The sequence below is a fragment of the Dama dama genome, chromosome 7, assembly GCF_033118175.1.
Source record: "Dama dama isolate Ldn47 chromosome 7, ASM3311817v1, whole genome shotgun sequence".
Taxonomy (NCBI): Eukaryota; Metazoa; Chordata; class Mammalia; order Artiodactyla; family Cervidae; genus Dama; species Dama dama.
The window spans coordinates 46,957,893-46,973,350 of record NC_083687.1 but is presented as its reverse complement, the minus strand read 5'-3'; the positions used below and the strand labels follow the sequence as shown (position 1 = coordinate 46,973,350).

At 44.6% G+C, this 15,458-nt stretch overlaps 1 protein-coding gene across 1 annotated transcript in view; it reads left to right on the top strand.

Annotated features, from left to right (window-relative positions):
• Positions 1–15,090, top strand: part of SYCP2L (synaptonemal complex protein 2 like) — a 61,584-nt gene extending 46,494 nt beyond the window's left edge. Inside the window, exons 26-33 of the mRNA XM_061146301.1 lie at positions 3,258–3,359; positions 4,665–4,771; positions 5,821–5,912; positions 6,116–6,215; positions 6,321–6,379; positions 14,422–14,509; positions 14,575–14,794; positions 14,963–15,090. Coding sequence (XP_061002284.1) covers positions 3,258–3,359; positions 4,665–4,771; positions 5,821–5,912; positions 6,116–6,215; positions 6,321–6,379; positions 14,422–14,509; positions 14,575–14,794; positions 14,963–15,090 — 896 coding nt within the window. The remainder of the gene's footprint in view (positions 1–3,257; positions 3,360–4,664; positions 4,772–5,820; positions 5,913–6,115; positions 6,216–6,320; positions 6,380–14,421; positions 14,510–14,574; positions 14,795–14,962) is intronic.
• Positions 15,091–15,458: the final 368 nt, after the last annotated feature.

Below are 15,458 nucleotides of genomic sequence, written 5' to 3'. Positions count from 1 at the left end.
CTGCAGGCTTCCTTATGGGGTCCCTGCAGGCTTCCTTATGGGGCCTCTGAGGCAGGTAGTAGGATCTGCGCCTCTTCGATGCTCCCTGAGAACCCTGGATGCTGTTCTCCAAGCCCCTCCCCACCCCAGGCCCTGTAGTGTACCTCAGGATTCTGGATGGAGCAAGAAAGAAATGGTCTTCTGTGCCTGGGGAAACTGAGCACTCACCCACATGCTCTCATCGTCCGCCGAGGGAGAAAGCTTGAGCTCAGAGGGTTTCTCTTGGGCCTGAGCTGGGCTGCCCTGAGCACGCGCTGACGTGGCTCAAGTGAGACGGTCCTTGTTATCCTCTCGGATGCGTCCAGTCGCATATTTTTCCTTGTCCAACAGCGTGTCAGGCCTTCACACTGAACTCTCAGACTTCCACAAAGTCCCGTTGTTAGGTGATTTTCAAAACCCTATGTCCTTTGGGGGAAGACAGGAGGAAACTCCTGTTTGGCTTTTTTGCTCATGGGCTGTTATTTTAATGTTTACCCTGGAACTTTGGATGTCCTGGGCTCCCAGAGCTGAGAGCAGACAGGAAGACTGACTACTCATGATTTTGCGTTTTGCCCTCATTGTGTACGTTCTTCGAAAGGGGCTTCCCAGGTGTCTCAATAATGAAGAATCTGCCTACAATGCAGGAGACCCGAGTTCGATCCCTGGGTCGGGAAGATCCCCTGGAGAAGCAAATAGCAACCCACTCCAGTATTCTTGCATGGAAAATCCCATGGATGGAGGAGCCTGACAGGCTACAGTCCTTGAGGTCACAAAGAGTTACACACGACTTAGCGACCAAACAGCAACAACACAACTTAGAAATAAGAATAAGAAATTTAAAAAATAAATAAGAAACTTAGACAATGCTATCATGTAGTGATGAACCTCTGCAGAATTCCGTGTTTGAATAATCATCTATACATACTCACAAATAAGTATTTATTATTAATTGGTTTGTGTGTGTTCTCAGTTGTGTCTGACTCTTTGCGACCCAATGGACTGTATAGCCCACCAGGTTCCTCTGTCCATGGGATTCTGCATGCAAGAATACTGCAGTGGACTGTCGTGCCCTCCTCCAGCGGATCTTTCCAACCCAGGGATCAAACCCACAGCTCTTGAGTCTCCTGCATTGGCAAGCAAAATGCATTAATCCAGACAAAAGATTTTTCAGTGGTCTCCATCAGGCTGATAAATTCAAAAGTAAAGATTGTCTTTAACTTTTCAGATTCTTAGCATAGTACACATTGGTAGAATAAACAAAGGAATTGGCAGTAGGAGAGTGTCTCCACAGGAAGGGTATTTTGGTAAAAAAAGACTTCTTGTCCCAGTGAAGGCTCTTGGCCTTTATCATTTATAGCCACTTGGTGTCACTTCAGAGTAAGGTTTTTTTAAATACCTCAACTTGGGAGAACTTGGCTCTTCATCATAGGGTTGGTTCTGTGTGGCACTAGAAACTGTTTTCATCAGAAATATGAGTAAATAAATGCAATATAGACACAAAATTATTCACTACATACAACCTGTGCCCAAAATAAGTTCAGAAGCTCCTCAGATTGCAAAAGCCCTCAACTTTCACAGCGATAAAGACACCTGTGTCCAAAAGCAAGTGGACAATCCTTTAGCAGCCACCAAGAGAACCAGCATTCATTCGAGATCACCTTAGTTTCGGCCACGCTGTGTTTACTCCCTGTGTTCATTTTTTAAGTGCTGCGTGTACATAGTTTTAGCCCCTTTGTGAAAATGTCCAAAAGTCCTGGTTCAAAGAGGCAATGCAGTTGCCATGGAAACAAAGCTGAGTCAGCTGCATCACTTAGGACCTGCATGCTTTAAGGAGTGCGCTGCTTTCCCTAGAGGAGCTCGTTCTCTCTGGAGAGCCGTTCCTCTATGTCAGATAAAGTAATTTTACAAGATTGTCCCTTCCAAAGGGTTTTCTGTGCCAGATTATTTCCATGTCGCTGAAGTGGGCCATCTGGGATGATCCCTATTTAGTAGGTTCACAAATTCCAAGCAGCTTGTTCAGGGAACCATCACGTTATTTACACAGTGTTCCTGGAGTCCTCTCTCCATTGGAGGTGACTGTTACATCGTCCATGCCAGTAGCTGCTTTGTTTTTCCACGGGGTGGGGCATGAACATTCAAGGTCATGCTTTGAGCTATTGCTACAAATGTCAGGAGAGGGAGAAGAAAAAAAAAAAAAAAAAAAAAACCCAGAAGAGGCAAAACAGGCAGAAAGGAGAGAAATGTAAGGAGACATAGTAGTTGTTCATGGGTACCTAACTGGGGCTGGCTAGAATTCTTTCTAAGTGGTTTCTTTGGGTCTTGACTGGGGTGTAGGCACCGTGTGAGATTTAAGCCTGAGTGCTCTTTGTTTTGAGGCCGGAGGAAGACTGGGCTGTGTCTGGATTCTTTCCTGAATTTAAAAAAATCGTTTAGCCTTGAAACAGTGCAGCTCCCTAGCAAATACCCATCCGACTCGATGGACATGAGTTTGAGCAAGCTCCAGGAGTTGGTGATGGACAGGGAAGCCTGGCGTGCTGCAGTCGGTGGGGTTCCAAGGAGTCGGTTACAACTGAGCAACTGAACTGAACTGATACTTTTCAAACAAAGGAACACACCTGAATCTTAGAGCAGTGAAAAGAGATAGCTGCACCTCTCCAAGTTGAGAGTATTGCTTATGCTTTTCACTTAAAAAAAAAAAAAAAAAACGAGAGAAATTGGATGTGAGCTCTTTCAGGTTCCGAGTGAGAATGTGATCACTTAAACACTAGGGAGGCCCTCATTGGTGAGACAGCCCTCAGTCTGGTGCTGAGGCTACACATCACCAGCAGTTGGCGCCCTCCTGGGGCTGATCCGATCAACTTCCAAGGGCCAGTCTGCCTGGAAACCTGCTACTTTGCCCCTTCAGCTGGGAGCCCTGGTAGTGGTTTGATGCCAACCATTACTGCTTTCCATTTGAGCCAGCACGTACCCTGGAAAGGAGAGTGCTCCTACATGTCATGAGCTCCTACATGAGCTCATCAAAGGGTGCTCGGGTCCTCTTGCAGTCTTCAGCACGCCTAGTGCTTTGAGGCTTGTCCTCAGTCACCATGCCAAATGCTAAGCAATTTGTAACAAGGCGGGAACACGTTTCACTTGCCGCTCATCACAGCTAGATATTCACTGGTGAAAAGAGAACAAGGTAAATCTGGGACCAAGGGGACATGTGCCCGTGGTCATCAGTGTGTTCCGCTTGCCTTCAGACACAGCCGACCGTCACGGTGCTAAGTGGAAACAGCCACAATTGGAAGATGGTGGTGAACCAGGAGCCCTTTCCTCGGTGGCAGAGGAAGCTGAGTTGGCAGGTAACGCCGGACACCCCGAATGTTTCAGATGTGTGAGCACTGAGCGTCCCAACGTTAACTACAAGGCAGCTAGAGTTTTAAGATCATAGTGGCTGCAGGAGCCTAAAAATGAAGCACTTTGTCCTCATAGACATGAGTAAGTTGTTGCACAAACTGTAGATAAGAGCAAGCACTGTCTGCTCCTGGCATTTTGATTTCTGCCTCTTCACTCTTTGTGGCAATTTCCAGGGCCCACGTGTTCTTAAATTTACAGGTATCTGCTTTCAGTTCAGTTCAGTTCAGTTGCTCAGTCGTGTCCGACTCTGCGACCCCATGAATCGCAGCCTCCCTGTCCATCACCAACTCCCAGAGTTTACTCAAACTCATATCCATCAAGTCGGTGATGCCATCCAGCCATCTCATCCTCTGTCGTCCCCTTCTCCTCCTGCCCCCAATCCCTTCCAGCATCAGGGTCTTTTCCAGTGAGTCAACTCTTCACATGAGGTGGCCAAAGTATTGGAGTTTCAGCTTCAGCATCAGTCCTTCCAATTAGTATTAGTCAAATGTTTGTGTTAGAAATATCCACTCCACAGATGAAGGAGAATGATCTGAAATGTCTACATATGTGGGGTTGGCCTTCTGGATGAGCGACACAACTATCCTTTGAAACAAAAGGCTCTAAGAAGGCAAATTTGGAGGCCCCCAGGTACTCAAAGGGGGTGTTAAGAGCCAGGCAGCCCTGCGTTCCGATCCTGGAGCTGTCAGTGTGAGCTCACACCAGTTGTGTGATACCTGTGTGAAAAGTGGACGTGAACAGTGCCTGCTTCACTTGGATTTTGTGAGAATTAAATGAGCTGGTCCATACACTGCCAGACCCTTTGTGAGTCCTCGTAAAGCTTCTTGGCATTCAGAAGCTGTTAAATGCCAGTCCCTAGAATGTCTTACCCATCACATCGTCTAGAGACCTCTGACAACACCTCAGCCTGCTTCTAGGATGTACTATCAGTTGCTCTGATTTAAGGTGCTGGGAAAGTTTGTTGAAGTGAGCACTTGCCAGACAGTGAGTTTTGGTGGGAAGCTGTGTGAAGCATCAGCTGAGGACTCTTGGCTCAAGCTGGCCCAGTCGGTCACGGTCGGAGTTGGTCTTGCTGCAGCCATGGACGTCTGTAGAATCATGAAGTCCGTGACCCACAGAAGCCAGCGGGTCTTCTGTGGGTCATGCCCGTGTTTCTAAAGAACTTTCCATGCTCTGGGCAGCAGGCAGGCTGAGCACACTTACTTCAGCCCTTTGTTAGTTTTACTTAATGTTCTATTCTTCTTGTGCAGAAGGCATTTCAACTTCATCCTTAAACGTTACGCCAGAGAACTTGAAAGGTTCTGTGATGATCACCGCTTTTGAAAACTTCACTAGAGAACTGAAAAGAAACTATGAGGTAATGGCCCAGTAAAAATGAAAAGCTAGCTCGTTATGCATCTGAAGTAACAGGTTCACATTCATTAACCCCACTGTGGTCTTTCCTCTGTGAAGGTGTGCCTGAGTCTCCGGGGAGGTACCTTTGTCTTAGCTGTGGTTGCTGAATGTAGTGCCTTTGTGAATTGTGGTTTGTATTTATAAGACAGCTGTTCTGGGGACTTCCCTGGTGGTCCAGTGGGTCCAGTGGTTAAGAATCCGAGCTTCCGCTGCAGGGGGCATGGGTTCGATCCCTGGTCGGGGAACTAAGATCCCACATGCTGCATGGTGTGACCAAAAAACCAAAAACCAAACCCCAGCTTAAACCAGGTCAGCTATTCCTTGTCCATTTGCTATCGTGGGACCAGATGGACCTTATGGAAAGGCTTTGGTTTTTGTTGATTGCAGTCTCAGAAAACTGGACAAGCAGGAAGCAATGATTTGGTCGCAGTGACAGACACGGAAGGGGCCAGGGGGCCGCCTGGATGAGAGAGGCATCTGGGATGGAGAGGAGGGTGGTCTGTGGGTGGGTGGTCAGCTGACCAGGGCAAATCTTTGGGACACCACACATGCAGGTGGTCATAGAACCTTGTCTGCAAAAGGAACTTTGAAACCATTTGCATCCCCTCCCTTTCCCTACCGTTTATAAATCCCTAAGGAATTATTTGTTGTGAAAAATACTTATGGTCTCACCCTAACGTATATTCATTGAACTAACTTGAAAGATCTCCAGTCTTTTTTTCTGCAATACTAATGTAAGCTGATTTATAATGGAAATTTGTTCGTGATACTCAATATGTGTATCAATGGCATGAATATAAGTTTTCCTGTTTTAGCTTATTGTCCCTTATTGATATCAAACCTGAGGTAATAAAATATGAAATGTGTAGCATGGTGTCTTATTACAGTGCTTTAGTGATGATGTTTGCTGTGACTATTACGTGCGGGAAGCATCCTTTTAATACGAAGCATATACCCAATTTATGTAGTTCTGTTTAACCCGAATGTGCTCATTTTGTTGTTATGGTTTAGCTTAGGTACAGAAGGAGCCCACTTTATTCCAAAAATGCAAAGGAAGTACCAGATTGCCTGATAGAACTTTTAAACCAGATATATCGTCGCAGGTAAGTGTTGGGTTTCAACACAAGTTTATGGAATTGTAGTCCCTCAAAGCAACATTTCCAAGGGGAAGGAAGAGAAGGGAGATGTATATTCTTAGGACAAGAAACATCTAGAGAAAAATATGGAGTATCTCTGCAATAAGATTAGGAATGTCTTTGTCATATCTGGCGGTCCGGTGAAGTTTGTTGCTCTTGTTTTTTCTCAGACTGAATAAACTAGAACAGTTTCACAGCTTTGTTCTTCAAGAGCTGAGCAATCTTGACAAGGATATCGACGTTCTCCAACACCTTGAGGACGATGTTCTGGTAAGTTCTTTTTGTTTGGAACGTTCTCTGTGACTTAACAGGATGCGTTCTGGCGTAGAAAAACTGTCAACCACTTCAACCAACCCACCTCTTGTTCAATTTTAGGAATTTTGGGGGAAGCAGTCGGCTGACCTGAAATCGTTCTGTGAACTGCAGCTGCAGAGGTATTTTGTTTTTTTTTAAACAAGTATCTTTTCTAGAAGTATCTTCGTTGAAGTAGGAGGTATTTAGCTAAAGCATGAGTGGTTGATGTTGGTAAAACCTTACTTAGGTAGCTAATTAGCTGCGTCTTTCCTAACCAGCCGCTTCTTGGGACTCCTTGGGCATAGAGCATGGCTTATGATATCGATCAAGACGTATACATTTTGAAAAGCACAAACAGGATCATCCAAACTTTTTTTTTTTTTTTTTGGATACATATTGTTTTCTTTTTAAGCAAGATTTTTAAAATTTAAATAGATTCTGAGAAAAATATCGAGGTTTCTGAGTGAACAGTTGCTTTTCGGTTAAACTGAACTGTGTACTTGACAGAATATATTCTACGCACCTTATATACGTAGTATACGTATACTTTTTTAATTTTTAAATTTTATTTACTTACGTAGTTTATTTTTGGCTGCGCTGGGTCTTCGTCGCTGCCCCAGTTTCTCTAGTTGCGGCGAGGCTGCTTTCGTTGCGGCGGGCAGGCTCTCTCATTGCAGCGGCTTTCCTGCTGCAGAGCAGAGGCTCTAGGCATGCGGGCTTCCATAGCTGCCGTGTGCAGCTCAGTAGTTGTGAGGCATGGACTCAGTTGCCCCCGAGGTATGTGGGATCTTCCCGGACCGGGGATTGAACCTGTGTCCCCTGCATTGGCAGGTGGATTCTTAACCCCTGGACCACCAGGAAAGTCCATTTTTAAACATGTGTGTATACATTTTAAAACAACACGTGGGATTATCTTGCTGCGTGTTCCTCTCACTGTGGTTAGTCCGTGTCCATTCTGAGGCTGCTGCTTCTGTCCACTTGGAATAGTGTCCTCTTTCTAGAGGGGAGGAAGTGGGCAAGTGGATAGTGAAGTCCTTTACTCTGGTGCTTCTGTCCTGGGAGGAATTCTAGTGTGTTTTTCTTTCTCGAATCAAAAGGGATCCCTATGTAAATGTATACTAGCTAAAGCCTTCTCTATCATATAAGAATCAGCTTTTATCACGGAAATCTGTCATGTGGTTTCAAAAAGGATGTTATTCTGATCATATCGTGTATTTCAAACCAGAACAAAAACTGTCAATGTTTGAATTAGCCATTCTACTGTTTTCTCAGTTAATATAAGGAATAATATTGACAGTATAGCCTCTAGGTTTTCAAAGTTCTTTCAAACACACATCTCACCCCGTGTACCATTCATTATACATGGTGATAGTGGATATCCATTTAAATCTCTTCACTAAATGCCCATGGTTGTTAAGAATGGTTCTCAAGCTGGTTGGAATTAAGACCTCTCAACACTTTTAAAATTTATTGAGGATCCCCAGAAAGCTTTGGCTTTGTAAGTTCTGTCTGTGAATGTGTTCCACATTAAAAATTGAGACTGAGTTTTTTTTTTATTTTAAAATAGTTTATTTATTGTCATGTAGGAAATATTCTGAGACAGTGTTTGAAATGTGTTTATTTAAAAAGAACAGTAATTATTGATGTATGGCAGAAATCACAATATGGTAAAGCAGTTTTCCTTCAATTAAAAATAAGTAGATTTAAAAAATTAAAAGAACAGTAATAAATGTTTACATATAGATATAAATAACAGATTTTTATGAAAAATAACCAGACTTCTCAAAATAAGAACTATGAGAAGATTAGTGTTGTTTTATGCTTTTGCAGATCTCTCTAATGTCTGGCTTAATCAGTTCAGTCGCTCAGTTGTGTCTGATTCTTTGTGACCCCATAGACTGCAGCACACCAGGCCTCCCTGTCCATCACCAACTCTTGGAGTTTACTCAAACTCATGTCTATCGACTCAGTGATGCCATCCAACCATCTCATCTTCTGTCATCCCCTTCTCCTCTTGCCTTCAGTCTTTCCCAGCATCAGCGTCTTTTCAGATGAGTCAGTTCTTTGCATCAGGTGGCCAAAGTTTTGGAGCTTGAGCTTCAGCATCAGTCCTTCCGATGAACATTCAGGACTGATTTCCTTTAGGATGGACTGTTTGGATCTCCTTGCAGTCCAAGGGACTCTCAAGAGTCTTCTCCAACACCACAGTTCAAAACCATCAATTCTTCGGCACTCAGCTTCCTTTATAGTCCAACATTCACATCCATACATGACCAGTGGAAAAACCATAGCTTTGACTAGACGGACCTTTGTTGGCAAAGTAATGTCTCTGCTTTTTAATATGCTGTCTAGGTTGGTCATAGCTTTTCTTCCAAGGAGCAAGCATCTTTTAATTTCATAACTGCAGTCACCATCTGCAGTGATTTTGGAGCCCAAGAAAATAAAGTCTGTCACTATTTCCATTGTTTCCCCATCTATTTGCTATGAAGTGATGGGACTGGATGCCATGATCTTAGTTTTCTGAATGTCGAGTTTTAAGCCAGGCTTTTTCACTCTTTTTCACTTTCATCAAGAAGCTCCTCAGTTCCTCTTCTCTTTCTCTCATAAGGGTGGTGTCATCTGCGTATCTGGGGTTTATTGATATTTCTCGCAGCAATCTTGATTTCAGCTTGTGCTTCATCCAGCCTGGAATTTCGCATGATATACTCTGCATATAAGTTAAATAAGCAGGGTGACAATATACAGCCTTGATGTACTCCTTTTCCTATTTGGAACCAGTCTGTTGTTCCATGTCCAGTTCTAACTATTGCTTCTTGACCTGTGTATAGATTTCTCAGGAGGCAAGTCGGGTGGTCTGGTTTTCCATCTCTTTAAGAATCTTCCACAATTTGTGGTGATCCACACAGTCTGGCTTGATAAGGGACTTTTTTTTATCTGCTTCTGAATTCCATCCATCGTGACATCACACATCAGGTAGCCTCTGGAAAACTCCACTGGACGTTTGTAGAGAGAGTAGGAGTGAAGGAAGCAAATTTTGTGCTAGTTTTCGTCACAGTGTTACCAGAATAGTTTTGACCTCACAGAATCTTTGAAAACTTAGACATCCCAAAGGCTCACACTTTGGGAACTGCTGGTAGTGATGTGTGTGTGTGTGTGTGTAGACTGGGAAAGTTCTGCTTTTACTGGTGGAGGGAGAAGGAGAAGGGTGTGGCTGGATCTTAAAGGCTGGATGTGAGATGTACAGTAGATTTGTGGTTTCAGCATCTGAACGGAGCTGTCAAGTGGGTAACCGGATATTCAAGACTGAAACTCACGGTGGAGGGTCTGACAACGAGACAGGATGAGTTGACCTAGGAACCAGTTACAGAGATAAGTTGTTCCAGGACAGAATTCTCTGGCTGCTCCAGGGTGCTGAAGTTTGATAAGGGAGAGGAAGCCAGCAGAAGAGGGCGAGAGGATTATGCAAGGAGGGGGTGGTGTTACAGAGGATGAGAAGATGTGTGCGCATGCATATGTAGTGAGAGGTCTGGATTCTAGGAGATTCTCATCAAAATGTCAACCATGGTTATTTCTGTGTGGTGACATTTTAGGTGACTTGACTTTTCTAACTCAGGCTGTTGTGTATTTTTAGATTTAGTGCAAGATATAAATGACTTTGGGCTTCCCTGGTGGCTAAGATGGTAAGGAGTTCACCTGCACTGCAGGAGACCTGGATTTGATCCCTGGGTCAGGAAGATTCCCCTGGAGCAGGGAATGGCAACCCACTCCCGTACTTTTGCCTGGAGAATTCCATGGAGCAGTCTGGTGGGCTACAGTCCATAGAGTCACAAAGAGTTGGACACAACTGAACTAACACTTTAATAAATGACTCTTGTGTAATAAACTCACACAACATACCATTTCATCAAGTAAGTGAATTTTCCTCTCTCCCTAGCCTTCCTTCCTTTTTATGATCCAGAGAGAACTATCTCTTTACTGTTTAGTATATATTCTTGATTTTTTTCTGTTTCAGTTCAGTTCAGTTGCTCAGTTGTGTCCAACTCTTTGTGACCCCATGGACTGCAGCACGCCAGGCCTCCCTGTCCATCAGCAACTCCCAGAGCTTGCTCAAACTCACGTCCATTGAGTAGGTGATGCCATCCAACCATCTCATCCTCTATTGTCCCCTTCTCCTCCCGCCTTCAATCTTTCCCAGCATCAGGGTCTTTTCAAATGAGTCAGTTCTTCGCATCAGGTGGCCAGAGTATTGGAGTTTCAGCTTCAGCATCAGTCCTTCCAGGGAATATTCACAACTGATTTCCTTTAGGATGGACTGGTTGGATCTCCTTGCAGAAGACTCTCAAGAGTCTTCTCCAACACCACAGTTCAGAAGCATCAATTCTTTCGCGCTCAGCTGTTTCTGTGTTTACACAAGAATATATACAAACGTCTTGATAAGTTTCAGTATGTATATTTTAAGTAACATAAATGAGATATTAAATTTTATGTGCATTGCTCTTCCTTTGCTCTCTCAGTAACAAGTAGGATTTCTTTCCAAGTCAGTAATAAGGATCTGCTAATTTTTAAAATAACTGTAGCTATTCTAGCTTATGGGTCTGTTATACTTTCACAGTTGATTTCCTGTTGATGAGCATTCAGATTATTTTAAATTATCACAAATAAATCTTAGTGAATAGCCTTGTAACTGTATTTTGAATGACTTCAGGTATCAGGGAAACATTACTGTTTTATTTGGGGAAAACAAAAATAACAAAATCTCCAAGTCAAACTAGTACTAAAAGAGGATATGGATAAAAGCCTAATCTGGGCTAAGAATATTAGAATTCCAGCCCTAGTGGGGAATTGGATCTAATGCGAGTTAAATGTATGTGTTGCGATCAGTCATGTATAAGAGAAATTAGGCTCCAGCAGCTGAACCAAATAGAGGTTTTGTTTGAACGCTGTGAGCAGTAGCCCAGAGGGATTTTGTCCAAGGCTGGTGCTGCGCTCAGTCCTGTCTGACTCTTTGAGACCCCCACGGACTATAACCCACCAGGCTCCTCTGTCCATGGGATTCTCCAGGGCAAGAATACTGGAGTGGGTTGCCATTTCCTTCTCCAGGGGATCTTCCCAACCCAAGGATCAAACCTGCATCTCCTGTGTCTCCTGCCTTGCAGGCAGATTCTTCACGGGCTGCGTCGTCGGGGAAGCCCATGGAAGGCTGGTACGGCAGCGTTAATGCCAGTTAGGGACGCAGGTTCTTTTCGCTTCCTACTCTGTTGTCTTTCCTTGGCTTTGGGCTTCATGGTCACAGAACCGCAGCTCTACCTCCAAGCACGTCTGCTTTCCATGCAGGGAGGGGCAGATGGTGAAGGATTTGGTAAAAGACGTGTGCCAGTAGAATCTATCTCCTCTTTTAAAAATTAGGGAAACAGTTTTCATGGAAGTCGAATCAGTAGACTTTTGTCTCCCTCTTATTGGTCAGAACCGAATCACATGAAGCTTGCTAGTTACGAGGGGATCTGGGGCTGCAGATTTAAACTGAGCTTGTTACTGTCCTCCTGCAAAGTGGGGTTCTGTTAATAAGGAGAAAGGGGAGCATAGATGTTGGATAGGTAACCAGTGATGTCTGCCATGCCCGAATTAAATTGTATGTGCTGAACGCAGGAGAAGATTGAGAAATAAATCACAGAGGCGATTCTGTCTGTTCTTCTCAATGAGCACGCGGCCTAGTGTTCGCTTTAGGAGGGGAGAGTCTGGTCCCTACCCGCCTCTTGTTTTGTGAGCCTCCAACGGGACTCAATCTGCTTATTGACAACATGCATTTTCCCAAAAGCCAGAGCAGCCACTTTATCTGGTCCTCCCCCCAGGAAATAGCTATTTTTTCTCCAAAACACCAAAGGAAAAAAAAATAACATCATGCATTAGACTGTGGAGAGACAATACGTGCGCCTTGAAAGCAGCACATGTTTAAGAGATTTTTGAGAGTGATTTTGACCCCGGGCAGTTCCCTCCAGTGCAGTGACCTTAGCTCCCAGTGGAGCTGGATATCTGAGTTAGGGAGGTAGCCGATGACAGAGAGTGACGTTCAGGTTGGCTCCCTGAGTTCTAGGGACCAGGAGGGGAGATCATTCAGGCTTCACTAACCGCTGTCCTCCTGTTCCCTTTCCACCAGCCTGAGCCATGGGAAGAAGATAAAGCAGCCTCCGGCCACACGCGCAGTGCCTTAGTGCTCTGTGCCCATTCACAGCAAACGGAATTCCTGAGACCTGCCAAGTCTGGGTAGACTGTAATATGTTGATCGTTTGTCCATTTGTTCACAAAGGTTTACCTTTTGTATTTAAATTTGGTCAGAAAATAAGACATTCAGGATGTTTAGCAACTTGGAGTGATGTTGCCTTTTTTTTTTTTTTTTAAGTAAAATTGATTTTTATTTGAGAAGTGTCTTCAAGTTATTTGGAGAAGGGAAACCTCAGCATCTGTATATATATACTACTAAGCGTGTCTCTTTAAGGGAGAGCTTACTTAGGGATGAAAATAGCTCGGATGAAAATGGTGTTGTATTTTGAAATAGTTATTCTTCTGTTGATTGGCAGATATTCTGGTTTCTCTGGAACTTTAACAAAACTTCCAGCTTTAGCAGAGGAGAAATATTCATCTTTTGATAATTACTAAATGCTCTAATAAAGTCTGGTGCGTGGAGTTGTACATACAGCTCACTGGGTTTATTTTAGAAAAGTGAAACCTACATAAGTTAAGCCCATCTATAAAGTACATGCTTGGATAACTACAGTTAAAGACTGTACGCTGAACACCAGATTATACATTATATAATTATTATATAATATAGCTTCAGTTCAGTTCAGTCACTTAGTCGTGTCCGACTCTTTGCGACCCCATGAATCGCAGCGCGCCAGGCCTCCCTATCCATCACCAATTCCCAGAGTTTACTCAAATTCATGCCCATCAAGTTGGTGATGCCATCCAGCCATCTCATCCTCTGCCGTCCCCTTCTCTTCCTGCCCCCAATCCCTCCAAGCATCAGGGTCTTTTCCAATGAGTCAACTCTTCGCAAAATATAGCTTAGTTATAGTTTAATATGCCTAATGCAGTCTTTATAACCCCAATTTGTCATTTTTCTTAAATTTTTTAATGAGCTATGTTTTAGTATACTGTAAGCTATAAGAGTATCAGAGCACTTATTTAATAGCTTCTTTTTGTAAGATGTGATTAACATTTAAATCAGTAGACTTTGAGTAAAACGGATTACTCTCCATAAAGTGGGTGGGCATAGCCTCATCAGTTGAAGACCTTAAGAGTCAAGACTGAGGTTGCTGAAAGAAGCGATTCTGTTTCAGGATTACTGCCTAGAAACCCTGCTTGAGTTTCTATCTGATGGCCAGCCCTGCAGATTTCACACTGGCCAGCTCTCACACTTTTGGGAGCCAATCGCTGAATGATATCTCCCTCTCTCTCTTTATATACAATTTATATGTGTATATGTTATATATGGGCTTCCCTGGTGGCTCAGACGGTAAAGCTTCTGTCTGCAATGCAGGAGACCTGGGTTCGACCCCTGGGTTGGGAAGATACCCTGGAGAAGGAAATAGCAGACCAGTCCAGTATTCTTGCTTGGAAATCCCATGGACGGCAGAGCCTGGTAGGCTACCTTCCACGGGGTCGCAAAGAGTCGGACACGACTGAGCAACTTCACTTTCACATGTTATATATATATATGTATATGTTATATACACATATAAATTGTATATCACAATATTTATATCTATATCCTATTGGTTGTCTTTCTCTGGAGAATCCTGACTAATACAGAAGGTCTCCAATCCAGTGTAGTTGAGACCTTTTCCAGGAGCCTACGGAATGAAATGTATGTATGTATATATGTGTGTGTGTGTGTGTGTGTCTGTGTGTGGCAGGAAGGTGGAAGGGGGTCAGAGTGGTTAGAACATGTGGACAATAGGTGTCAGTTCAGCATTCTGATGCTTTTAGAAAATGAGTATGCCAATTAAGATTTTTTAAAAAAACTCACAAAACTCGGCTTTGCCTTGGGTCAAGGAAAGCTGGAGAATCTTCTTTCCACATGAACTGGGATCCGTTGAGGAGGAGGCCCAGCTGTACTTGGTTGAACGCTTATGTTTCTGGTCCTTGAATGGTTTGATGCTCCCGTTTATGATATGGTTGTTAGTACTGAGCAGATAATAGAGAAGCAGACGCCGTCTCGGATCCGGAGGACTGGCCGCTGGTGGCTGAAACCTCTCTTCCTGGGAACTCAGGTAAGCTAAGCTGGCGTTGCTGGATCTTTCTCTACGTGCACGGGCATTATCGATTGTCACCACAGGACATGGTGGCTTTGCGACTTGGCCAGGGAGACTCAGGTCTCTGCACCTTCCTGGTGAGAGTGGCCACAGCCAGGCTCCAGGGGAGGCTTGCGGGCAGAGGACTGGGCTTGCCGCTTTGCACGCCCGCTTTGCACGGACGCCTCATGGCCAGTCCACAGGCTCCCCCCGAGGCCCTGAGGCACGTGCTGGCCCTGCAGCTGCTCCGCTTCCTGGCCGTCTGTCAGCTCCTCCTCCCTGGCCTGGTGTGTGCAAGGCTCTGGGACACAGGCCTTGGCTTCCGCAGGTCACCCTCATCACCAAGGTCGGAGGCACTTGACTGCGTGTGTGGGCTGCAGCTCAGGTTTGTTCTCGGTCTTCCTCACCCCACGTCCGATTTCTCTTCCCAAGTATCTGCGGTGTGCACGCCGAGCGCCCACGTCAGACTTGCTGCCAGCCGCCTTCCTGAGGCCAGGCCTCCTTCACTCCCGCAGCTGCGTGAGGTCAGCTTCCGGGGGATTCACGTGGCTTTCACCTAGTGGTTCTGCCTCTCAGCTTGCACCCGAATACACAGTGCAGTTGTTAGCAAAAGAAGGGAAGACTTCAAATAGACTCCCAAAGTGCACTTATTCACACTCGGTGATGGCCTTTCAGCTGTCTGGGTCGTTCTTCTCGAGCCAGGAGTAGCAGAGTGGTGTTGGGAGCTGAGTCAGGTACAGTGGTCTCAGCATTCGTCTTTGGTTCCCCTCGTGATGAGAGGAGACCAAATCCTGACACCTTTAACAGCATCAGCAACTGTTCTTGCCGTTTTGAGGTAACCCTTGTTTTCCTCTAGGAGGTAGTCACTGGTTGTGAGCTCTTTTTTCTTTATTTTTAATTGAAGGATAATTGCTTTACAATATTGTGT